General features: G+C 51.2%; 1 protein-coding gene across 4 annotated transcripts; it reads right to left on the reverse strand.

Annotated features, from left to right (window-relative positions):
• Positions 1 to 2,455: 2,455 nt before the first annotated feature.
• ATP8B2 (ATPase phospholipid transporting 8B2) lies at positions 2,456 to 25,557 on the reverse strand. Of its 4 annotated transcripts, none has more exons than XM_066362375.1 (29): positions 25,404 to 25,557; positions 22,313 to 22,380; positions 21,444 to 21,750; positions 20,072 to 20,130; positions 19,612 to 19,725; positions 19,386 to 19,484; positions 19,119 to 19,180; positions 18,946 to 19,018; positions 18,586 to 18,656; positions 18,260 to 18,339; positions 15,984 to 16,142; positions 15,657 to 15,745; positions 13,947 to 14,143; positions 10,980 to 11,188; positions 10,081 to 10,124; positions 9,616 to 9,781; positions 9,270 to 9,458; positions 9,006 to 9,121; positions 8,750 to 8,914; positions 8,554 to 8,665; positions 8,308 to 8,413; positions 8,034 to 8,178; positions 7,660 to 7,843; positions 7,275 to 7,498; positions 6,927 to 7,010; positions 6,363 to 6,608; positions 6,082 to 6,220; positions 3,816 to 3,946; positions 2,456 to 3,633 (listed from the first exon to the last, which is right to left on the reverse strand). In XM_066362375.1, the coding sequence occupies exons 3-29, from the start codon at positions 21,529 to 21,531 to the stop codon at positions 3,355 to 3,357; spliced, it is 3,630 nt and encodes a 1,209-aa protein (XP_066218472.1). In that variant the 5' UTR covers positions 21,532 to 21,750; positions 22,313 to 22,380; positions 25,404 to 25,557; the 3' UTR covers positions 2,456 to 3,354. The 4 variants fall into 4 exon arrangements, with proteins under 4 accessions (XP_066218472.1, XP_066218471.1, XP_066218474.1 ...); XM_066362374.1 differs by having other exon boundaries at positions 7,660 to 7,858; XM_066362377.1 differs by lacking the exon at positions 21,444 to 21,750.
• Positions 25,558 to 25,594: the final 37 nt, after the last annotated feature.

Genomic DNA, 25,594 nt, shown 5'->3' on the forward strand with positions numbered 1-25,594 from the left:
GAGCTGGGTGAGCAGACAAAAAGGCAGGATGTCTAGTAATGTTGGGAGCACAGGTGAAGAGTGGAAGAACTGACGGAGATGGAAGGTCTCATACTAAACTCTGACACGTCAGCAGTGGAGCTGCTCCCAGGGACAGTGGGTGTCTGTGGGAGTGTGCTGCTATTGGGGATGGGGAAAGCTGTGAAAATGAGGAAGAACAAAGCCAGGGTGTAAGAGAGACGTCTCATCCAAACAGTAGATGGGGTGATGGCAGGGTGGGACTGTCAGGCTGTCAGACCGGGTGCTCTGGTCCTCAGTAGGAGATTGAAGGAAGAAAACAGGGACTCTGAGTGACAGGAAACTCAGAGGAAGCATATTTATAGAGATGAAGGGAAAAAATGTCTACGAGTAGCAATGAGCATAAAAGTAATGTTGGCCCCACCCTCAGATCTGCATCATGGGGTCTTGGGTGAGGGGAGAGCCTTGGCTCATCTGAAGAGGGTCAGGGAAGGACATGCTCTCCGTGGTTGAACAGCACCGTCTGTTCTCTGAAACCTCTCCTGCAGGTCAGCACTGGGGGCAAAGTGGGGACAAAGCACAGGCAGTGCTGAATGACAGTGCTGAGGGTCTGCTACTGGGCGAGGTGAGCGTCAGCCTTGTGGTCAGGGTGAAAGACGGCAGGCACGAAAACGTTGGGACATAATCAGACTCAAGGGGTTAAGGCCTGTTTCTGTGTCCCGGGGGTGAGGGGACTGGCGCTAGATGCCACTTGCTGCCTAAAAGGGTTCCAGAAAGACCCAGGCAAAAGGCTGGTATGTGTCCCATGGGTCTGTGTTGTCCTTACTCAACTATTTCTCCTGAAGAAAAACTGGTCTTATCCCCATGTTTCCCATTCAAGCTTAGCACCTACTTGAAACTAAGAAAAAAGGGGAAGAAAAGGAAGGATTGTCACTGTGACAGAAAAGACTAGTTAGGTCAGAGCAGGAAACCAGGCTGGGGTGGGGGTGGAGATGAATCGACATCAGCAGGAGCCCCTAGTCCCCCAGCCTCTGGGACAGGAGTCCTCACCCCACTCTCCCTTCGCTAGAGGGGAAATCACCTTATTTGCTAACCTCAAATTCCTGCAGTCTGCAATACTTAGGCTCCTTAATATTCGTATCTATGAAAAGCCAGGAAGATGTGAGTTTCTGAGACTGGTGCCAATGGAAAAGGTATGAGGTGAAAGCAAAAAACAAACCAAAAAAACCCTTCAAATATTTACCTGGCACTGGCCCTGCACATACCTACCCATTTGGCATGTGTTACAAAGGAGAGGTTGGCTTGTGTTTGGAAAAGGAAATGGTTCAAGGTCCTAAGCACCCATCAGCTGAACACGATGTCCCTGTGATGCGCCCCTCACCGCCGCCCACTGCCCCCCTCCCAGGAGAAGCTGGGGTCTGAGAGGTGTGCAACAGAGAGGAGCTACCCCAGCACCCAGGCTGTTTTCTCCACTCAGACCGGATCTACCCATTCCATTCCACTTAAACAGTTTCTGTCTACTCTGACCACCAGTCCTGGTTAAACATCAGGAAAAAAAAACAAATTACACGCTTTTCAGAAACTGAAATTTTATAAAAAGGCATTTTTCTCTTTATCCATAAAATGATATAATCTTTGCAAGTATAGAAATGTGTCATAAATTATACAGAATGTTCCTTAATTACAGCTCAATGCAACTTGGTGCTTTCCTCCCTCCCTAAAAAATGAGAGAGAACCAAAAAAATAATATAACTGTATAGATAGATAGATAGATAAGATTTATATTTATATAATAGACAAACCAAATATGAAAAAAAAAAATCATTTCCTCTTTGGTATAAAAATCAGACTCTCACCTTGAGAGACACACAAACAGATATGATGATGTTGGGTTTGTAAACTGTGTGGCCAAAAGGGATTTCCCTGCCACTCGCCCCTCCCCTATTTGAGGTCCACCCACCCTGCCTACTGCAGCCCACCTGCAGTTCCTTGGGGCTCCCACATAACAGACTGTTCAGGATGTCCATACTCCACTCTCAGCTTCCTATCATTTCCGAGGACCCCTTCCACTACCAAAGACGAGGAAAGGATTCTTCCCAAGACCAATTTGGTAGCAATGGACTTGGGAACAACAAACTTGGGGAAGAGCTCCCTAGGTGTGGATAATGGAGAGGAAGGTCAAGTGCCGAGGCTCCAGCTGGTCTGACCAGACCGAGCCAGGCACTGAGCTGCACCTCCACCACCCAGGACATGGACTCCCCCACCCCCTGCCGGACGCTGGGCCCAGAGGGGTGGGGCCCCCTGTTTGCCAGAAGGGAGCAGCAGAGGCCAGCTTCCCCTTCCAGGCCTACCTCAGGTCCGGGGTACAGGTGCAAAACAATGCAAGATGAGGAAAGTTAGGGCTCTGCTAATGGACTTGGGTCTAAATTTAAAATTAAAACTTTTTTTAGGACTAAACTTCATACCCAGCTTTGGCCACTGAAAATGACAGGGCCACTTTCCTGGGTTCCAGCCCAATACCAGCAGGACTCACAGAATCCAGGAGCTGAGATATATGTGTGCTGGGGGAGGGAATAGGTCTTCACTCTCAAGGTGAGGAAGGAGACAGAAGCAAACCCTCCTTTATGCTCTCCCAGCACCCTCTGGCCAGTAGGCGCTCCCTCCCTGGTCAGCCTCACTGTTCCTCAGAGCACCACCCACCGGAGGGCCAACCGTAAACTGTGGTTCCTGCCAACCACTCCACATCCAGTCCGGCTGGGGCACCCGCGTGCGCCCGTCTGGGAGAGTTAAGACACCAACCACAACATAAAAGTCACTTAGAGGCCTCCTCCACTTGCCAAATAAAAAAGACAAAACCAAATTGGACAAAAACACAAATCAAGAAGACACATACACAATGTGAGGGGCCGAGAGGCCCCCAACAGGTCTCTGGCTTCCCGGCATGATACATTCTTGTGTAATTCAGGAACAGGGGCTCTAGGGCCCCTCTGGGGAGTGGGAGTAAAAAAATACAGAGACTATAGTCTCCCAGTGGGCTCCAGGCAAGGCAGGGGAAGACCCAATCTCACAGTTTTTTCTTCTCTTTTTGGTTCCACATCTGGTCCCCGACTGGGGCCGGTTCCAGATGGCCCAGCCCCTACTCTGCCCTGGAAGGCTGCCCTCTACCCTCCCAGCTAGTGGGAGGGTCCCCTGGCTGGGCTGTTCCAGACGTTCTGGTGGGACCAGCAGGACAGAGTCTCCCAGGGTAGATGGCAGAGGTGAGGAAGGAGGACCTGCAGTTCTCAGACACAGTCCTCTCGGTGGCCAGCCTGCCCTGTGTGCTCTGATCACTGGCACGGGGCATCCTGGTCGCAGCCTTTATCCCTTGAGGGGCTTGTCGGCCCCTCCACTGGGGCTGCTGGCGCTGTCACTCTTCTTCCTGCGCAGGCTCTCAATCCAGCTGGAGCTGGAGCGGGTAGTGAAGCTGGAGAGTGCCAGGGAGCTGAGCCGCATGTTTTTCCCAGACATGATGAGCTCCCCGAAGCCTTCCTGGTGGGAGAAGGCGTAGCCGGAGCGCCGGGATCCTGTGCGGCCCACCCGCCGCATGCAGCGGTGCTGGGCCTTCTGCTTCTTCCTCACCAGCTGGGTGTAGCGAACCTGGGGGCCAGCAGTGTGGCAGGGTCAGGCACCACCACCAAGAAGGGACCCAGAGCCCCCTACATAGGACAGCATGGGGGATCTGTCTCAAGGAACACAACCAACACATAAGCGTCACTAAGCCCCAAAACTGCAGCTGCATGTTTAAGCCAGAGGGCTTTCTGACGCACCCAGGTTCTCACCGTGTCAGAGAGATCAGGCTTCAGGTTCAGCTTGAGGAATCGAAAAGCGACCACAGGCATGATGCAGACGACCGTGGTGAGCACGATGGTCAGCCACACCGTAGGCTGGGCCAGGGTGTTCTGCGCATTACCTGAGAATATAAAGAAAGCAGAGGTCTTGGGAGTCATAAATGGACAGGTCCCCATTTCTATGCCTGGCAGCCCTATTTTCCCAGTCTCACAAACAAAGTCATCCTGGCTCCCTGATCCTCTCTGTTCCCCAAATGTCTCCAAATTTGACTCTAGCTCCAAACTCACTCCAAAACCTCAGCCTGTTTCTTTAATGGCCTATCTGACATCTCTGCTAAACATCACCTAACAGGCATCTCAGTTTCAAATGGCCAAAAAGTGAACTACTGTTTCCTCCACCCCAATCTGCTGTTTTCCCAGCTCCAGAAATACCACCCCCACTCAGCTGCTACTACTAAAAACCCTAACGTCAACCTTAACCACTCTCTTTCAGACTTTTCAACCAATCTGTTGGCTCCATTTCTAAAAGTCCTACAGAATTCCATCACTTTTCACTGTACTGCAAGCCACCGTTGTTGTCACCTGGATTCTGCGATAGCCTTTTTTTAAGAGTAGAGAGATGAGAAGCATCAGCTTGTACTTGGTTCACTTTAGTCGTTCATTGATTGCTTCTCAACGTGCCTTGACCAGGGGGCTCAAGCTGAGCTAGTGACCCCTTGCCCAAGCCAGCGACCTTGGCCTCAAGCCAGTGACCTTGGGATCATGTCAATGATCCTGTGCTCAAGCTGACGACCCTGCTCTCAAGCCAACAAGCCCACCCTCAGGCGACCTCGGGGTTCTGAACCAAGGACCCAGTGTTCTAGGTAGATATTCTATGCACTGTCAGGCTAGCCACCTTTCCCTCTACATTTTATAATCCACAAAACAGTAAGACTGATCCTTTAAAAACATGTTTTTAAATGTTTAAACATTTATGACATTTCCCTGCTCAAAGCCCTCTACGGCTTCCTATCACATTTAGGTTAAAATTTAAAGTTCTTACTCTGACCTAAATGGGCTCACACGATCTGAAACAATTTTCATTTCACCCCACCTCACCGCCCTAGCCCTATCCTCTCCTACACACACACACACACACACACACACACACACACACACACACACACACACACACACACGTGTGCGCACTCCTCCACTGCCTATGGCATCCTTGCAAGCCCCCACCTAAGGCTTCTGAATCGCTGTTTTTTTCCCCTGGATCATTCTGTTCCTTTATTCAGATTTCTCTATGCCAATAACCTGTCCACAAGAGGTCTTTACTAACTACTCTTATCCCTTTTCACCCTACTTGATGTTTTTATAGGAATTATTAGTTCCAGACATATTTATTAACTTGTAAATTGTTTGTCTCTCTCTTTGACATACAAAACCCAAGAGGACAAGGATCTCGCCTGGTTGGCTTACTGCCGCGTCCCCAGCGTCCAGAATAGTGGGTGACCTATAGCAGGAGCTGACTGAATGCCCACTGGGTGAATAAATGAAAATATCTGAAGAAAATGCTAAAACTGCAAAGACATCGTTCACCTCATGCCTCCTGGACAGGTCCTTCTGGCCACTGGTACAGCCACCCTCGCACCAGCCTGACAGCCTCACCCTCGTCACTACAGCAGCGTCCTCACTAGCCATCACTGCCAGATTCCTCTTTCTACAGTAATCCCTCCACACCGTTCACCACTCTTTCCTCAAAAAAAAAAAAAAAAAAAGACACAGACCCGACAGCCTGGCCCTCTGACCCCTCAATGTCCCAGCTCCCAGCCTCTATCACGCTGATTCTCAGTGGGTATTCCCACCCATCCTGGACAGAGCTCTCTCCACTCCCTACAAACAAGGGGCCCTTTCACACTTTCAGCTCTCTGACTTGGACTGTGACTCCCCAGTCCTGACAGAAGTCTCCTGTGTGGGACTATCCCTGACCACGCCAAGCGCAGTCACTTTGCTGACCACGACAGCTGCCACTCCTTGACCTCCCTTGGGCCCTGACCTCATACAGCCTACTCTTCATTTTCATGGATATAGAAGCACTCTGAAGCAGCACCTGGGTCAGATATACCCAGCCATCGCCCCAGCACCTTGCAGAACATCCAGCACATAAGAAGTACTGCATAATGCTCATGGAGCACAGACTGGCTACCTACCCTATTGGTCCAAGAATAGGCGTCACTCCTCAGTGATGCAAGAGGAAGCCACAGAGACTCACCCACAAACCGGAACTGATTGGGAAATAAGCCAAAGAGCCCCTTGCTGTGCATGGCAAAGAGAATGGCAAAGTAAACAGCCAGGCTTCCCCAGATGAAGAAGTGGTTGATGGCCGTCCAGTAGCCTGTATCCAGCCCAATCTGCAAAAAGCAGGAGCTGTTTCAGACAGAAGACAAAACCCTGTCCTCTTCCCAGAAATGGAACTGTAGTGCCCAGGACAGCCCCAGAGACAGGAAACCAACTCCTCCCAGAGGTGAGGGCAGCTCTTGGACTACCTCATACCTGCACACTGACCACAATGACCAGTGAAGTAGCCACAGTGACTGCAAAGGACTGGTAGTCAGCCAGCTGAGTGCCATCATCCCGGGTGGCCTCAGCAAACACCCCATAGGGGATGAAGAACATGAGAACAGAGGTGTAGATGCCCTGGGCAATACAAATGAAGAATTCCCGCTTGTTGAAGAGGAGGTTCAGCTGGCCTGGCTCATACAGCTTAGGGTACTCCATGCTCCGCTGCTCGGGGACGTCCTGTGTGGGGAGGACCAGGTCACATAAGAGGGCTCAGAAGTTGCCATTTTGATTCAGGCCTTCTCCATTCTTAGTTCTTTGGCAGCTAGATCCAACCTCAAGCCAACTGCCCCTAGTCTTTGCTCAGCAACCCAGGGTAGTTACAGGTCGGCTGTGGCTAAGATGGAGCACCAGCCACACCATGCCCAGCTGGAAAAACTGCCCTTCAGTTTTCCACAGGCAGTGGCACAAGTCTCCCAGGCCCACCACCATCAGTGTGACTCCTTCACAGCAGTGTCTTGCTCCCCCATCCCACTTAATAATCAAACTCCCCCATACCTGATCGAAGACCCCCATAGCCAGGACTGGGAGGGAGGTATATACAATGTTATAAAGAGTGATGAAATACTGGTCATAGACGGTCTGGAAAGAAAATGGAGAGTGAGAGAGGAGCGAACACGCAGTCTTTCTTCGCTACCTGTCTGGTGGAAGACAGCAGTGTTGTATATGTGAAGTCCCAAGGAGTTTTCTGGAATTCCCTCTCTGCTCCTTCAACAAGCATTTTTTTAAAAACATACACTGGACAAAAGCTAGGCCCTAAGGTACTAAGCAATGAACAGAACAGATGCAACCTCTGCCCTGAAGGAACTTACAGACAGCCAACAGAGTGGGCTATGAGCTCAGTACCTGGGCTGAGAAGCCACAGAAGAAGCCAAACCAGAAGTGGACCATGGTGAAAGCAAAGTTCTTGTAGAAGAAATAACAGAGGAATTTGCACATGCGCAGGTAGGACCAGCGCCCATGCACCAGCAGGAGGCGCTGCAGGAACTTGAACTGGGAGAAGGAGTAATCGGAGGCCAGGACAGCCTGGATCCCTTCTTGCCCACTGATACCCACACCAATGTGGGCTGCTGCAGAGACAAAAGAGGACAAGAGAGTAAAGATGGCCACACATTTCAGAATCCCACCAACGTACTGCTCCCTTCCCCATTAGTCTCCGCTGGTCTTAAGACGTCACGAACCCCTCTCTACCCTCCCACCCAGCCCACACACCTACACAGTCCACACTCACTTTTGATCATGCTGACATCATTGGCTCCATCCCCAATGGCAAGTGTCACAGCCTTCTTGTACTTCTTAACAAGTTCCACCACTTGTGCCTTCTGCAAGGGAGTCACCCGGCAGCAGATAACAGCTTTGCAGGCACAGGCCGTTTCCAGAAACTCCAGCTCCATGTCTGCCTCTAAGGCATGGGCCTGCAACAGAGAGCCCTGAGAGAGCCCCAGTCTTCTCCAGGAGAGACCTGGGAGCCAGCCCCACCCAGTCTCCGTAAAGACCACAACCCCTCAGAAGTTGAAGGCAATGAGAAGAAGGTAAGATATAAAAGCCACACAGAGAAGTGCTCTCTGGAAAGACACTGCCCAAGGTAAGGATGGCAACACTTACCAGACTGTGTCCATTGATGACTAGGGCATACTCCCCAGCGACGGCTTCCAGGACAGAAGTGAGCTTGGAAGAAGTAAGTTTCTCATGGAAAGTGAAGCCATTGCCTATGGTGCGGGACAGGTCCATCATCTTCTCCCGGGCTTTCCTGTGAAGGGAAAATGAAACTGTGCTCTCCCAGGACCGGAGCAGGGATTCAAGCCCAACCAGGGCCCAAGAAGCCCTGCCTGACCCAAGGTCACCGTGCAGAGCACCTGCCAGCCTCGGGCCTATTTACCTGAGCTCCTCCCGCACTTCCAAGACTGTGTGGCCAGTGACGACGAACACCTCCGACATGTCATCCGTCAACATCTTGCAGGAATAGCCAATGTTCACAGCTGTCTCTACCAAGAGAGAATGCAGGAGCTACAAGCAGGCCCCCGACAAGGTCAGCACACTCTCCGGCCTGATGTCCAGGGCTCACGCAAGAACCCAACGGGGCTGCTGTCCAGATGCAGTTTCCCCTGCCCTGCTGGACTCTTACCTTGTTTGTCTCCAGTTAGCACCCAAATCTTGATGTTGGCCAGTGTCAGGAGGGCAATGGTCTCTGGAACTCCTTGCTGAAGCTTGTCCTCAATGGCTGTTGCACCCAGCAGCTGAAATACCACAAGGGTCCCTGGCATGAGGGTCCCAGGCACGAGCCTTCCTTGTGCACCCTTGGCCCATTCTGTAGCCCATACCATCAGGTCACTTTCAATCTCCTCATAAACGCTGGCCAGCCTGTCCTCCCGGCTGTCCTGGGCCAGACTGGCTTGGAGTCGTCTATCAGCCCATTCCTCATAATACTCTTCATCCAGATCCTTGTAGGCCAGAACCAGGGTCCTCAGCCCTTCCCCCGCATATTCCTGGAGGTAGAGTCAAGAGAGTCACCCCTTACCCCCTCCCACAGCACTGAGAGTAGCAGAACCACAAGGTTCCTCCTCTCCTCACACCTACATTCAGGTGGTCAGTGGTGGCATTGAGCAGCTCTTGGCTGGAGTGGTGGAGTCTGTCCAGCAGGATAGTGTCAGCCCCTTTGCAGTAGAGTCGGATCTTGCCCTCTGGATTTCGCACTGAGTGTGCCAGAGGAGAAAGTTCCAGAAAAATTCAGGCAGAAGAAGATGCTAACCTCAACATATCAACAAGAATCACCCTGCACACCTCAGCCATCTGAGACCTGTGTGCTGTCCCAAATCCTCCAGCACCTGGTCTTGGCCTCACCTATAACCGACATCCGCTTCCGGATATTGTTGAAGTCCAGAATGGCCAGCAGCTGGTAGGTGATGGCTGTGCCCATCTCGTGGACAGTGATGGTCTTAGGGGTACGAGAGCGGAATACGAAACCAAAGTTCCTGGCTGCAGTGACCAGGGCCCCCTCATCCGGGGACTGGGCTTTGTAGTACAGCTCTCCTGGGAGGGGAGGGAGAACATGTGTGGTATATGTGGCCACCCTCTTGGCCACGTGTCCCACCCATGAATCCCCAGTCTTGCCGCCGTGCAGAGCAAGTACCCCAAGCTCGAAGGTACGAGTCAGGTGGGGAGAGCACCAGCCAGCTCTGCGGCTCACCTTCATTCTTTTCCTCTGACATGACAGTGTGACACAAGGAGAGGAGGCGGAAGAACTCATGCGTGTGGGGGTCCCCCATCTTGACAGCCTCCAAGAGGGTAGGGTCCCAGAATAAGAACTTCTTGTCAGCCAGAGGATTGAAGGAGAAGTCAACGGGTTCAGGCCTCTGTGACAAGTAAAAGGGCAATTAAGAAACAGTGGGTTGTCAGGTGGTGTCCCGTGGAAGGGACTGTCCCCCCCCTGTTGTTCTCTGACCTTTCAAGTCACAGTTGGAGAGCCCAAGATCCTGTCCACTGTGGACATCAAAATTCCCACTGCTACCAATTCCTCCTTAAAATACTCATTTCCCCAAGCAGCTTCCATCTCCTGACCAATAACACATCACTCTTAACTCTACCAACCGTTACTGGTCAGGCACCCTATGTTTAACTGGTATACAGTGTAACTACGGAGGCTAGACCTTACCTCTCCCAGTTCAGCTTTGTGTCCCAGGACATCGAACACGTCACCTACACACAGCCAGGAGAGAAGCAACATCAGAGCGAGAATTCCCTCAGAGCAAGGGGAGAAACCTCCAGCACAGAACCCCCGGAGGTATCTGAAACCCACAACACTAATTATTGAGCAAACATCACACAGATTCACACTGTTGACTCAAGGAACAGGTGGCAACAGGCACCCCAGGAATAAAAGTCATGGCACCCACTGCTCCCCATCCCCATCCCTGAGACCCACCCAGCTGCTCGCCTCCCTGGGAAGCTCCTATTTTATATCCCTCCCCCGAGGGCTCCCAGGCCGTCTGGGGTACCTTTCACCCTTTAGGCCTACACAACAGACAAGGCCTCACACGTAGGTTATAAGGCCTGGGTTAGTACAGAAAGCAGTTATAAAAAGGCTTCTTCTGCATAAAAGTCAGACACCACACACCCTGCCCCAAGCCATCCCAGCACCTCAGCCCCAAGTCCCTGCCGAAGGACCACACTAGAAAGACCATAGTCACATTCCAGAGACTCACAGGCCCCTGGACAGCAACACAGGGTGAGTCTAGCACTCCACCGAGGCAGCCAAGATCCAACCTGGCCGGGACGCCCAGAGGCCAGCGGCTCGGGCTTCAGTTCAAACAGCCAAGGACTCCCCCACTGCCTGGAGCTGAGACCAGGGTCAGAGTGTCAGCAGAGGAGAGGGTCGCACTGCCAGTGTCTGCTCCCTGACATGGGGCACAGAGCGGAGCGGACCTTTCCAAGTACCCACAGACCCCAGTAGGAAAGAAGTAAAACCCCAAATGTCAAGACAACTGTGGGAGCCCCAGGACCACTCTCCTTCCCGGTGAAATGCAAGCCCCCGTCCCCAGTAGCACCGCCTACCATAGCTGTGGCCGTTGATGGAGCACTTGTTGAAGACCATGATGTTCTGGGTGAGGGTGCCCGTCTTGTCGGAGAAGATGTACTCCACCTGGCCCAGCTCCTCATTCAGGGTGGTGGTGCGGGCCTCTGCGGGCGTCCGCTTCTTCATGCAGAACATCTTCTTGTCCCAGTTGATGAAGTAGCTGTGGCCCAGGCGAATGACCTCCACACTGCACAGGGGACAGGAGGTAAGGCCAGGCGGGAAGGGAAAGAGGGGCCCCACCCACTGGGGCTTTCGCTGCAGGTCCTCCAGCTAGGGAGAAACAAGAACAGAGTGACACCTGGGCACAGGAACCTGGGTGGGGAAGGGGCAAGGACAGCCTGAAGGTGGAGCCAGCCACATACAGCCGGCAAAGGAACTCCCCAACCCCGACCCTCTGATGCTCTCCAGATAAAAAGGTGCAAAGGGTCTGGGCAGCGGGGACAGACATCACAGAGAGAGAAGGAAGGGGGGCTGGAGACAAGGCACTCGACCCGTTCTTACCTCAGGACTAATAACACAGAAACCATGCAGAGAAAACAAGAGAAAATGCGAGAGGGAAGGGAGAGAAAAAAAGAGAGAAAAATAATGAGGTCGCTGCTCATGGCACAGCACGACAGGTGCCAGCTCACCAGGGGCCACAGTGGGAGGGGAAGCCAAGAAGGCTCAGCCCACCCCTAATGCCCAACACAGCTGACACACTCCTTCCCCCTGGCTCAGGGCTCCACAGCCCGACTCAGGCTTTCAGAAAGAACACGAGGCCAATCGAGAAGCTAACTCCAGAAGGAAGCAGGGCCTCAAAACCTGACAAATAATGCCAATTCACAATGGCATGGTGCTTTCAACATCCCAAGATCTGTTCACACCCTCTTCTTTGCTAGGTGTTTCCTTTGGGAAACTGTCAAAGAGTTTCAGAAAGTGCCCTGTGTTTAGGTCCAGTACAGCCAAGCACTGGGGCCACATCTGGAACCCTGCTTCTGACCAGAGGCTGCTATCAGGTTCCAGTTCCAGGCAAAAATAAGCTGGCTAGACTGGGATGCTAAGGACCCACGTTCGAGACCCCGAGGTCACCAGCTTGAGTGTGGGCTCATCTGGTTTGAGCAAAAGCCCAAGGTCGCTGGCTCGAGCAAGGGGTTACTGGGTCTGCTGAAGGCCCGCGGTCAAGGCACACATGAGAAAGCAATCAATGAACAACTAAGGTGTCGCAATGCGCAACGAAAAACTAATGATTGATGCTTCTCATCTCTCCGTTCCTGTCTGTCTGTCCCTGTCTACCCCCTCTCTGACTCTCTCTCTGTCTCTGTAAAAAAAAAATTTTTAATTTTTTTTAAAAAGCTGGCTGGAAATATCTTCATGGCCTTTTCTCCCCTCAGCTGATCAAGCACCAACCCCCACTCCCATCTCCCCCAAACACACACACTGTTAACTTGATGAAACTTAGAAAGAAAACTTTCTTAGGCAGCTATCATGGGCTTGGAAAAACATGAACAGCAAAGCTCATGGTTGGAATATAATAAATTAGGATGCCCCAAGAAAACATTTAAATAATACTGAAGAATCAGAGTTACGATGATAATGATGGACATGCTACTACCCAACATTTGTAGAGTCACATAATTTTTAAACTGTTTTCCAATCTAGTATCTTACATGAAGACATCCCTATAAAGGTGAAGCAGGCATTCCAATTTCACATGAGAAACCTGAGGCCTCCAGTGACTGAGAAGTTACCTGAGGTCGTGTGACTAGGAAGGCACAAACCTGAGCGTCCTCTTAATGTTCTAGGAAAGCCCTCAGCACAGGAACTCTTATCTCCTACCACTGCCAGCAGCACTAGGACTAGGGGGCTAGAGGGTGGGTTTGAGGACTCTCTGCGAAATCAGGTATGTTATATGAACAACAACATAAAAAATAGCACAGGGGAAGAGTTCTCAGACTCCATAAAACATTTCCTTAGAAACGTACATTCACTCATCTCAAATGCAAGGCACTAAGCACAAAAGAAAATCTCTCTTCAGCTACTCCCTCCTCTTGCATCCCACTCTTACCGATCCTTCTCATCTGTCCAGCCCATTAACATCTCTTTACCTCAAGCATCCCAGATGTCTCCTAGATCCTGTTTATGCACACCACTGCCTGTCAACACTTCCTGAAGTATTCTTTAGACTTTTTTTTAAAAGAATCATTTAATGGTTTACTAAGTACAAAGGCCAGAGGCAAAGACTCAAGACCTCCACAATAGGAACAAACTTACGTTCCAGCTCTCTACCCCACAGCCAAACTGCTCTGTGACCATTCCTAGGTTCCCATTTCCAAGTCTGTGTTTCTAGCTCTTTCATCCCTCCCAGCCACCACTCAAGCCCAGTTCAACAGCCACTTCTTCAGAGATGTCCTCCCTGATTAACTCTATGGAAGCAATGTACTTCCACCTCTCATGGTACTTGGTGCCTCCCACAGGGTCTCTCGGTGTCTTATACTGTATCCCCCACACACCACTCTGCTGCTTCTGAAGGCACAGACCGTAATCCACATCTCTGCGTCCCCTTGCTGTACACATAAGACTGCAGGTACAATGACTTCTACAACACTTGTGCCCATTTTCTTTTATAACGTGTTTAGATCCTTCTTCCTCTACTACCCTGAAGCACCTAGAGGGAAGGAGACTCCTAAAACATCTTTTTACATGCCACACACTTAACATGCCTCTTTGCACAAAGTCGGCATGCAACAAACACGTGCCAAATAAAGCAACAGTTTTTATTCTATACAATCCGAAGTGCCAGGAGACTGGTGGAGTCAGCTCTGCACACACAGATAAACAGATAATAGAAGATGTTCACAGCACAGGAAGAGGAGGATGCTACATTCCTTCTCAAGGATTTCACCTTCATAAAACAAGAGAAGTGAGCCAAGCTCCCTGGAGAGACCCCGGGCACAGAAAGCACCTACCTGACATAGAGTGATATGGGCACGACGGTGTTGAGGATGATGATGTAGGACCAGAAGGAGAGGAAGCCAGAGAAAAAGGCACTGTCTACCGCCTCATCCCAGGGCAGGTAGACCTGGAAGCGTGTCCCGACCTTGTACTCCCAAATGGCATTGCCAATGGCCAGGATCACCCCCATGCAGACCAGGAATCCAAAAATCTGGAGAGGAATGAGAAACCACTTAGGAAGCCCTCAGAACCAACTGCATCGCTGACGGTCATCACTCATACCTGAACCCTCAAAAGCTCAGGCATCTTTAAAATGGTGACACACAGGAAGCACCCAAAACTGGTGACAGGATCTGGTCTGCCACCGACCATCACGTGGCTTTCTCTCTGAACATTTTTCCCATCTGTACGATGAGGAAGCTTAGATAGCTACGTAGCTCCCATCTGACATCCAAGAGCCCTTACAAGGTCTCAAAGATGGTAAAAGTGGGGGAAAGCTGCTTTCAACAAACCAGAGCTTACCGGAAACCACCCATTTACTGGACCTAAGCCTCCATAAGCCAACAACAATGCCAAAGTTCTACCATGTTCATGATCTAATACAGACTGCCCCCCTACTTATTTTAACCAGGAAACAAATTGTGTTTCCATAAATGTAGGTTTCTTGACAGCCAAAAACCTTATAAAGCTTGGAGTTTAAAATTTTTTGGAGGTTAAAAGAAAAAAATTGAGACTACTATCTAATTTCAACCATCTATTTGCCAAGCTGCCTCCACTCTTGATGCTTTGAAACAAAACAGGGGCCATCCTGGTGCCCAAGGGCCACCAGGGGGCGATGCAAGCCTCTGCCTGATGGACCTAGCCACCCTCTCAGGTCGGGTTTCTACAAGACCTTCAAGGCCAGGGTGGAAACTGTCTCACCAGAGGCTGGTCCCAGCCTTCACACACTGACATATGGGGGGCAGGCAGTGGGGGCACAAAATGGGGAGGAGAGAGGAGGAGAAAAACCTGACAAGGAGCTCAAATTTCTAGCCAAACAAGAGAAGGATTCAGGAATTGCCAAAAACTTAAACAGAAACTTTTCCTTTGGGATCCTTCCCTCTTAGAAGTCAGGGGAAAAGTCCATGTTAGACTCTGCTCTCCATCTTCCAAATGGAAATTTTTCCTTTAATTCCTTCTCCATCCCCATGAAGGCCTCCTTGTCCCAGGCAAAAGCAAACAGAAGGTCACATGCTATACTAAGTCATCATCATAACTGGAATCCAGAGAAGGGAAGACTTGTTTCAGCTTTAAGTTGTTGATTCACACACGTTCCAAAGGTTTTTTGGGTTTTTTAAATTTTTTTTAAGACCTTATTCATTTTAGAGAGAAGAGAGAAAGAGACAGAGAGTGAGAGAGAGAGAAGGGGGGGAAGAGCAGGAAGCATCAACTCCTATCTGTGCCTTGACCAGACAAGGCCGAGGTTTCAAACCGGCAACCTCAGTGTTCCATCCAGGTCAACACTTTATCCACTGTGCCACCACAGGTCAGGCCCAAAGGTTTCTGAAATGATATCTTCCGAGTCTAAAAGGAGCCTGAAATAAATACTGCCTTTGAGTGGCTGACCTGCCAGTGGCTTTAAAGCTAAAACCTGAAGCATGGCTCCTGCTCAGGGAGGAGAGATGGGAGCAAAGGGAACCACTCAGGGAGAAACAGCACAGAGAACCATAAGTGGGAAGCCTTACCCAGAGCACCAGTGTATTCATTAGGCGATCAATACTTGTTCTCTTGAATTTTGTCCTGCCGCTGTTCTGCATCAGCTTAGTGTCAGGACCTGCAAAGGAAGGACAGGAAAGCCAAATAAGGAAAATGCCTCTGGGCTTCTACCCCGGTCCCCAGACTACAGGACATCAGGATGGAAGAGACACAGGCCCGACAGGAGGCTTGCATTCAGGGCTGGAGGGTTTTTACCTCACACATGATGCCAGTCCAGTCAGCCTCCTCCTACATCCCTGAGGAAGGGCTGGGGAGCTAGCTCTTACCCTTCGCTCTTTGGACGCTCGGAGGCTCACCTGCAAAGATGACCAGCCCGAAGCACCACTCGGTGTTTCGCAGCACGCAGCCTCGCAGCAGCATGTTCTGGTTGCTCAGGGGAAACTTGCTCTCCTTCCAGTAGAGCGTTCCACTGAATTTGTCCAGCTTGTTGTTGGGAGGTTCGCAGATCACTTCACCTGAATGGAAGACAAGAATGCCACTTCTCAAGGTGCAGTCTACAGCTGGACCCTGAGACAACAAAATAGAAAAAGCAGCTAAGGGAGAGGGGGTTAGGACCTGGGCCCATCCAAACACTGCTAGCAGGACTGTGAGCTGATAGGAAAGGAATAAGGCAATATGAACTATGATACTAAGAACACACAAATAAACAAACAAAAAAGCAAAAAAAAATACACATACCCTTGGACCTAGTAATCTCACTTTGGGGACTCTAGTCTAGAGAAATATAAGCACAGGTCACAATTTTTATTGAAGCATTATTTGAATAGTAAAAGACTGGAAACCACTGAATGGTTAGGGAATAGTTGAATAAATTATTATAAATAAATTCTATGAAACAATATGCAGCTAACTTTTTTTTTAATGTGAATTTTTATTGATTTTAGAGAGAGAAAGGAAGAGCAGGAGAGAGACAGAACATCTGTTTCTGTATATGCCCTGCTCGGGGATTGAACCATCAACCTCTGCATTTCAGGAAGATGCTCTAACCAACTGAGCTATCTGGCCAGAGCCAATATGCAGCTATTAAAATAAATGAGGTATGCCCTGGCTGGGTGGCTCAATGGATAAAGCATGGACCAGGTGCGCAGAGGTCATGGGTTCAACCCCTAGTCAGGGCATGTACCAGAAGCAATCAATGAGCACACAACTAGGTGAAACAACGAGTGGATGCTTCTCTCTCTCAAATCAATGGAAAATTAAAAAAAAAAAAAAAAAGATGAGGTCAATTTCTTTTATACAGTAATGTGACAGGGTAATGATGACAACTTTAATAAGTAAAGAAAGGGAGGTTGCAGAGATTTACAGTATGATCCCATTGCTTTATGTTTGTACAAACAGAAAAAAGTGTAGATGAAAACACGTAACACATGCCCCCTGCCCTGCGGTGGCGCAGTAAATACAGCGTCAACCTGGAACACTGAGGCTGCTGGTTTGAAAACCCCAAGTTTGCCCAGTCAAGGCACATATGGGAAACAACTATGAATTAATGCTCCCCACTCCCGCTCCCCCACTCTGCTTTTCTCTCTCTCCTCTCTAAAATCAAATAAAATCTTAAAAAAAAAAGAAAACACACACAACTGCCAGTTAACCTGGCTACCTAAAAAGGGTAGGACTGGAAGACAGGAGAGCTTTTCCTATACATGCTGCAGTTTGTCATATTAAAAGGAGTGTGTATCACTATTCTGAACTGAACAAGAAAAAATAATAATAAGCTGAAATTTTCTCAGTATACACAGCAAGAAGGGAGTTACCACCCACGAAGATCTCTTGAAATGACCATCAATTCAAATATAAGTGGTAGCCACCTGGCATTCCTGACACTACCATCAACACCCCCGAAAGAACCTAGGGAGCTGCATAAGCACAGCAACAAGAAGCCAAAGGAGAAAGTGCAATGTATTTATTTGTTTTTAAAAATGTTTTATAGGCCCTGGCCGGTTGGCTCAGCGGTAGAACGTCGGCCTGGCGAGCGGAGGACCCGGGTTGGATTCCCGGCCAGGGCACATAGGAGAAGTGCCCATTTGCTTCTCCACCCCCCCCCCCCTCCTTCCTCTCTGTATCTCTCTTCCCCTCCCGCAGCCAAGGCTCCATTGGAGCAAGGATGGCCCGGGCGCTGGGGATGGCTCCTTGGCCTCTGCCCCAGGCGGCAGAGCATCGCCCCCTGGTGGGCAGAGCATCGCCCCTGGTGGGCGTGCCGGGTGGATCCCGGTCGGGCGCATGCGGGAATCTGTCTGACTGTCTCTCCCCGTTTCCAGCTTCAGAAAAATACAAAAAAAAAAAAAAAAAAAATGTTTTATAACTTTTTTTTTTCAAGATTACTGATTTTAGAGAAGAGAGAGAGAAAGAAAGAAAGGGGGGTTGGGGTGGAAGGAGAAGCAGGAAACCTCATAGTTGCTTCTCATACATATGTGCCTTGACCAGCAAGCCTGGGGTTTCAAACCAGTGCCTCCAGCAGTCCAGGTTAAAGCTTTATCCACTGCACCACCACAGGTCAGGCTGAAAGTTCAATTTAAACCTTAAAACCCAACCACCTCCTCCTCCTTCTGAGAGCTATTTCTCCAAAATTACTCACCATCAAACTTGGCAAGCTTACTGATATCTCCCAATTCCGAGGTGACTGGAATCGCCTGACGCACTTTCATGTTGGTCTCTCTGGAAGGACAGTGTCCCTGAGTCCTGGCTCCCTTCCCTTCCTCTCGATTCTACCTGGGAGCACCTGACCACGGGGCATTACCACCCCATGCATTACTGGGTGGGTAATACTTCTATACATCCCAAGCCTTGCTTACCCAAAGTTTTCTAAAAGTTACATAACCCCAACCTGAGACCCTCTTTCAAAAACAAGTCTTTTATGCATAAGGAGGCAGAAAGAGGTGTGACACTGAGTATGCGACTCACCCATCAAGTTCTGCTGTCTCTATGTAACACAGCCCATGAGGCTCACTGCTGGAAAGGAGGAGGAGATCCGCCTAGAGAGAAAACCTAATGAGAAGCCCAAAGACCAAATCCTCCACCCCCAATGTACTCTCTGATGATCCCTTCTTCCAGCAAGCATTCGTGGCTTGCTTAGTCCCAAGCATATGAATGGTGAGAAAGGAGCCAGCCTCAATCCTAATGTATGACACAGAAGCTTCCCATTCAAGAAAGTTTCTTTCCAAGGGTGTTTTTAAGAGGCAGCAATAAGTCAGGAAAGGCTGATCCTTTCTGCCAAAGAAAAGGAAGCGCACTACAGACCTAGAGGGGCATCTGGTTCCTTACCGCCACAAACTGGTTATTTTCTAGCTTGATGATGTCACCAACACAGACATTCATCCACTGCTCCTGCTGGAGGCTAAGGCAATGAGAAGACAGAGAGGAGGCTGTCAGTGGCTAGAGAGGTTCCCAGGAAACCCCTTTCCTCCCAAGGCCCTCAGTCTCCAAAAGGCACTCACATTCCATTTATCAGCACCTGAGACTGACGGTTATTCACCTGGTTATCACTCTTGTGACGAAACTGAAAAGACAGAAACTAAGAATGATAAGACATCTTTTCCTGCTCCAAGGGCTTTAGATGATCAGTAGAATGTAAAGCATGCTGGGTACCACCTGTATATAACTGTTTCCAGATCTACTCTCTCCCTGCCCCACCCCCCCGCTCTTGTACAAGATATAATGAATCTAGCTGGACCAGGTAAGGGATGGCAATGAAAACAACTCACATAGTCATCAGTAGCATCTTTAACAGCTGTGATGGTGAGGACAAGAACCAAAGGCACGATGGTGGTGAACCAGGACAGGGACGAGATCTGTGGGATCAACTTAAAAAGAGGAAAGAGAAGGCATGCCTCTGAGGCTCCATCCTATGCCTTCTTTCCCCTCCAGCTTTCTCCTCCTTGATTATACTTGGCTTTGTGAGTTGCAAAGGGTCTCCCACAGGTCACTTACCTGCAGAATGAGAAGGAACAGGAAGTAGGTATTGGCAACTTCCTGAAACTGCTCAAACAAGTTGACAGGCAGGAAGGTAAGAATATTGTACTTGGAGGTCTTGATGCAGTTACTCTATGGTGGTGGGAGAGAAGACAATGAGGCAGCCTCCAACCCAGAACCAGACTGAGGCTGCCTCTTCCATCTACACTGTCCCAAACCTCAGCCCCCAAAAGCCAGCAGCCACAAGTGTGGGAGGGGAAAAGAGCAAAAAAGAACAGTCTCATGGGGTCAACGTAGTCGCTTCACTGACAGGTGAAGTCATGAAAAATTCAGCACAGTAGCAGATGGAGAATGGTGAGGAAGCTGCCTTTCCCGCCCCCAAGCATTCTCCCAGTCAGCTCCAACTTAGGATGTTCCTACACCTCTCCCCTTTCCAGCTCAAGAGGGGAGTTTCAACTGGTGGTCTAGAGCCACTCACCGCATACTGGAATTTCTCGTTGTATTCTCGGTCATTGGCCCGGGCCCTCCTTTCTTCTTCTGCAACAGAATGATGCTGCAGTCAGGAGAAGCAAACTGAGGTCTGGCCCAACAACTTGTCAGGCCCACCCCACTGTGGGCCCTTGGTTCTTTCCACAGTATATTGTTTCAAGGAATCAGCGCCACAGCTGAGGTGTCACTAAGTTCTTCCCTATAGCCCACCTTTCACCACTAGCCTGACTGCTGGGCTCTGTAGGCATTACATTCACAAGACAAGATGCCTTCTCCTTTCCTCACCAACAACTGTCAAGGTCTTCCACTGGGGGCACTCAGTTCCTCTCACCATCCCTTTAATTAAAGCCTTAGGCGTTAATGGTCTTGGGAATCCCCTGGAGACGCAAAGCCACTGGAGACACAAAGCTTGCTTCCCCTGGGGACCCCTGCAGACCTAGCCATTGCTATGTCAGTCCTCCCCTGACCTGGGGGGTGGGGTCGGTGGCAGGACAGAGGAGGGTCACAGTGCCCTGGAACTGCTCTGCGGCAGTATCCCAGCCCCACGTGCAGTCCTCCCTACAGGAGCCTCTGCCTGTCACATGTCACCAGCAGCAGCTTCTGACTGGCCCACAATGACATCACCTTATTTTAAAGCTCATCTTCAAGTAGAAGGGGGATCAGGGATATGGGTCATGCAGACTAAGACAGACATGAAGGAGAGAGGAACAGAATGTACTTGTACTTGAAACAGTTGCTCCCTAACTGTAACCTATCTTGTGCCAGCTGCACATATTTCCCCTAAATAATACAATTGTCACTAACTGAGTGACAAATGACTTACACCTACCCTGAACCTCCACAGATCTAGAACTGCAGACACTAAGTTCAGGAATAGAACATGGGGTGTCTTATGAAGGGTTCTCCAGCACATCTCCCAGGGTCACGATTACCACAGGGTGGAGAAAGTGGGTATCCTGGTTCGGCAGTAAATGCGATGCCTTAAACCTGTCCTGGAACCAAAGGCAGCACTCCAGACTCCTTCCCTCACCCCCTCCCAAGACCCCAGCAGAGCACACTGCAGTAACAAAACCTCAGACCACAACATCTTCTGACTACACAGAACACTCTGTCCCTGTATCATCACTTTACTCCCAGAAACGTCGCCAGAGGGGACCCTACGGCTGAGACCTCTGCGAAGTCACCACCAAAGACCATTCAAAAGGAGAGTTAGAAACTGGACTCTTTGGTGCCAGAACCCCTGGGTCTGGAAAGGAGAGGACTAGGGAAGGCTGAGGGAGACTAAGGACAAGCAAATGTGAGGGTCGGGGAGGGAAAATTATAGGCTCGGGAGAGCTGCCAGTCGCACTGCCTCCCGTTACCTGTCCCCCAAGAGGGCTTCTTTCGGCTCCAGGACAGGGGCGCCCCGGCCCGGGCCCACTTCTCTGGCTTCTCCTTGGGGACCGTCATGATCCCGGTTTAAGTGGGGGAGGGCGGCCTGGATGTCGGTCGGTTCTTGGGCTCAGCGGTGCCGGTGGGGCGGCCCCCCCGGGAGGTGCAGGAGCTGCAGCCGCTCAGAGGGGAGCCCAAGCTGTCGGGCGTTCGCCCCACCTGCAGCCCCAGCCATTCTCTCGGCCTCCCGCACCCGGGGACACGCGCTCAGCTGCGCCGTGCCTGCCCAAGATGCCCCTGCAGACACCCGCGAGCTGAGTGGTCCGGATCTAGCGTACAGCCGGGGCTCCGCCCCCCGCCTGCTCCCCACTGCAGGGCCGCTGCCTGCCAACGCTGCGTAGGCGAAAGCCCGCGCCCAGCCCCGCCTCCCCGAGCCGCCAATGTGGGTGAGGGGACTACCAGCTTAGTCCTCGGACGCTTTCGTCCCACCTCCACCCCGCCCACGGGAAAACTAGGACCCGGGTGGATGAAAAAGGAGGGAAGAGAGGAGGGAAACCAGGTGTGAGGACGGAGGGGAGAAGACGGGAACACAGCTCCCCAGGCTCTCCAGACCAAATAGGAGCTCCAGGTGCCCCCAAGATGAGTCCATGTGTTTAGAGATAAAGGGCACCGTCCCAGAGAACCCAGCTTAGGGATCAAGGGGGAGAAATCAGTTTCCTAGGCTCCCCCCAGGGTGGGTAGGAGTCCCAATCTACCCTCCTTCAGACTCATCACCAGTTGTCCATCTCCCCTTTGCTCCCTGAACCGTAACACCCAATCTTGATAGTCCCCAGGACTCCCCAACTCCTGCCTGTCTTACCTGGGGGACGCTTTTTTGCACACAGTGCCATCTCACCCAGCAAGGTCCCAGCAATCCCATGGGAGACCCTGCAGGAAGGTGACATGTACATGAGGTCAAGAACCTGAGGGTAACCCTTTATTCCACTCTTCAGATTCTTCCTGAAGGTTCTCTTGCCCAGTTCTGACCTTGCCTCTCCATTCTTAGCCTTACCCACTAGTGCCCCACCAACTCCCCACCAACATCTGACTCTTACTACCCTGATGGGACCCTGAGAAAGGAGACTTCCCCACCACCTCCCCCAAGCCTTTGCCTTGGATAACAAGGGGAGGCCTGACAGTTTACAAAAACCAAAACCTACAGGGAAAGAAAAGGGGCAGAGAGAGGAGGCAAGATATTACCGGAGGCACACAGCCCTCAAGGTACCCATTCCAGGGACAATGGATGCCCCCATGTGCCCTCCTAGTGGCAATGAGTGGTGCCTGTGTTTACTGGAAAGCAGAATTTCCACCAAAGGGTTGGGGTTGAGGGAACACCAGCCAGGAAACACCTGGCAGAGCATCAGGAAACAGGGTGGGCAGGTTCCACCCTTCTCAAAAAGTTTATAACTCTCTAATTACCCTCCCGCCCCATCACTGGGGCTTCTATTATCACTTCCTCCAGGGGAGCTCACATTAGAAGCATGGTCTTCACTTCCTGCACACAATCCCCAAACCACTTCCTCTAAGTCTGGGTCAGCACCTTTCTGGACAAGCAAAGGGATCTTCCCAACCCCGTGGGGAGTTGTCCCTGTCTCTCTCCCACCCCAAGCCTAGTCCACTCAGTATGGCACTAGGTGCAGGCTGAGGGAGCATCAGTTAGATGGACCTTCTGCTTCCTTTTATCTTCCCATGCCCTTCCTTTCCTCTAAAAAGGTAGAAGTTCTGGCTTATAAGACAGTGTCACAGAGCCTCACCCCTACTCCCCAGTCTGGCCCAAAGGAAACTACCAGCCAGGTCCTGGGTTCTCTTGTCACCTCCCCTTTCTTTGTCTGGGTGGAAAGCCTTCCTCCTCCTCAGTTACCCTGTCTCCAGCCTACTGGGCACACCCCGCCAGCCTGTCAGCCCCAAGAGATACTAATTGCCTGTCTGTCCAACCTCTATAATTATAGACTCTGGCCATTGCTCTGTCACCCACACCAGCCCTCTCTTCACAAACTCTGACTCCCTTCCTGAACTCTAGATCAGGCAATACAGAAAGCCAGAAGTCTTTTCCTCCCTGATCTTCCCCAACCCTGGCAGCCAAGGCTGCCTGGCTCAGAAAAAAAAAAAACCTCATCCATCCTCGGCCAGTTGGCTCAGTGGCCCAGCATTTGGATGTCCCAGGTTCGATTCCCAGTCAGGGCACACAGGAGAAGCAACTACTGTATCTGCTTCTCTACCCCTCCTCCTTCTCTCTCCCCCTCCTGCAGCCCTGGTTCAATGGATTCCAGCGTGATGGCCCCAGGCACTGATAATGTCTTCTAGGTCCTAGAACAGGGGTTGGGAAACTTTTTGGCTGAGCGAGCCATGAATGCCACATATTTTAAAATGTAATTCCGTGAGAGCCATACAACAACCTGTGTACGTTGGGCATTATCCAATAAAAATTTGGTGTTGTCCCAGAGGACAGCTGTGATTGGCTCCAGCCACCCGCAGTGATGAACAGGAGCGGTAGGAAATGAATGGATTGTAATACATGAGAATGTTTTCTATTTTTAACGTTATTTTTATTAAAGATTTGTCTGCGAGCCAGATGCAGCCATCAAAAGAGCTACATCTGGCTTGCGAGCCATAGGTTCCCAACCCCTGTCCTAGAATCTAGGAGCTTCTACCTCAGGAGCTAAAAAAACAGGTCAGTTGTGAGCATGGCCCCAGATGGGGGTGGGTGGATGAATCCCAGTTAGGCCTCTGCAGTCTTCTGTCTCACTATCTCCCCTCCCCTCACTTGGGGAAAAAAAAAACAAAAAACAAAAAACACCTCATCCACATTTTAGAGATGCCAAGCCCTTCCCCCAGGGCCCTCAGCCAGGGTCTCCACCCAGTCTAGAGTGTGAATCACTGAAGGGTGGGGTGTGATGGGAGAGGTCAAAAGACAGGATGCAAAAGTGGGCGTCACAAGTCCCATAGCCAGGCTGGATCACAGATCTGGGTTTTAGTCCTACCAAAGAGTTAATGAAGGAGCTGCACTCTCTTTTAGGAGTCAGGAGTCTGGACATCGACCAGGAAAGTTGTTTTACCTCCAGAACCCTAGGGAGACTGAAAGCTGGCTTGGCAGGGGCTGTACTAGGAAGAGAAACAGGGACACCTCTCACTTCTCCTTCCCAGTCTCACATAGTGTCTCAGGGCCATTAGCCACGTCGCCCTGCTCCCTCACCCTGCCCGAGCCCAGCCTCCTCTGCAGCCAGATTTAGGATAAAAATAGCCAGCTCTGGGAAGAAGGCAATGCTCCATGGAGGAAACCAGCTCCTCCTCTAAGCCTGGCCCATGCTCCCTTCCAGCCCAAACCTGGGAAGACTGACCCCTTTCTTTCAGAAGAGGCCAGCAGGGATATTTGTGGGCAGGTCAGGAAAACAGCAGGAAATGGAATCCAAGACCCCAGCTCACTTGCCACCAACACCACCGCTAGCCACCTTCCATCCCTAGGACAGAACCCAGGACTCACTCCCTAGTTTGAGCTCCCAGAGCTCCCACCTCTCCCTTGCTTTTCCTCATGCACAGAGACAAAACCTACCAGTCTCCAACTCCTTTCTCCAGGCACCCAAACCCTGGGTTCCCCGTTACTCCTAGGGCAGCTATCCTCTCTGCTGCTTCATTAGCTTCTCCTTGGCACTCCTTCGCCCCTTGTCCTGGTCTCCACGCGCCCCTCAATACCCCATCCTCCTGTCCTGCAGACAGCCTTCCAATCTCCCGTCCTTAGGCACCCTGCACCCTCTTCTCTCCAGTCACCCTCTCCTCCATCTCACTGGCTCCCGACTCCCTGTCCGGTCCTCTCACCCCGCCGACCCCTCCAGCCCCGAGTCCGTGTCCGCAGCCGCATCTGCCCCTGCCCTCCGCTCCGCGCTCCCGGGCTGCCCCGCCTCGCCTGGCCTCACCTCAGCGCTCTGCGCTCGGCGCCCGCCCCGGCGGCCACGTCCTGCCCATGCCGGGGGCTGGGGCGGGGGGCGCTCGGCTCGGCTCCCCACGGGCTCCCGCCCCCCAGCTGCAGCCCCGCTCCTCCCGGGGCCTCGGCCCGCTACTTTGTCAGTTTGGGCCACTGCAGGGCGGAAGTGACGGAGGTGGCGGG

This window comes from Saccopteryx leptura, chromosome 2 (genome assembly GCF_036850995.1).
Source record: "Saccopteryx leptura isolate mSacLep1 chromosome 2, mSacLep1_pri_phased_curated, whole genome shotgun sequence".
Classification (NCBI taxonomy): Eukaryota; Metazoa; Chordata; class Mammalia; order Chiroptera; family Emballonuridae; genus Saccopteryx; species Saccopteryx leptura.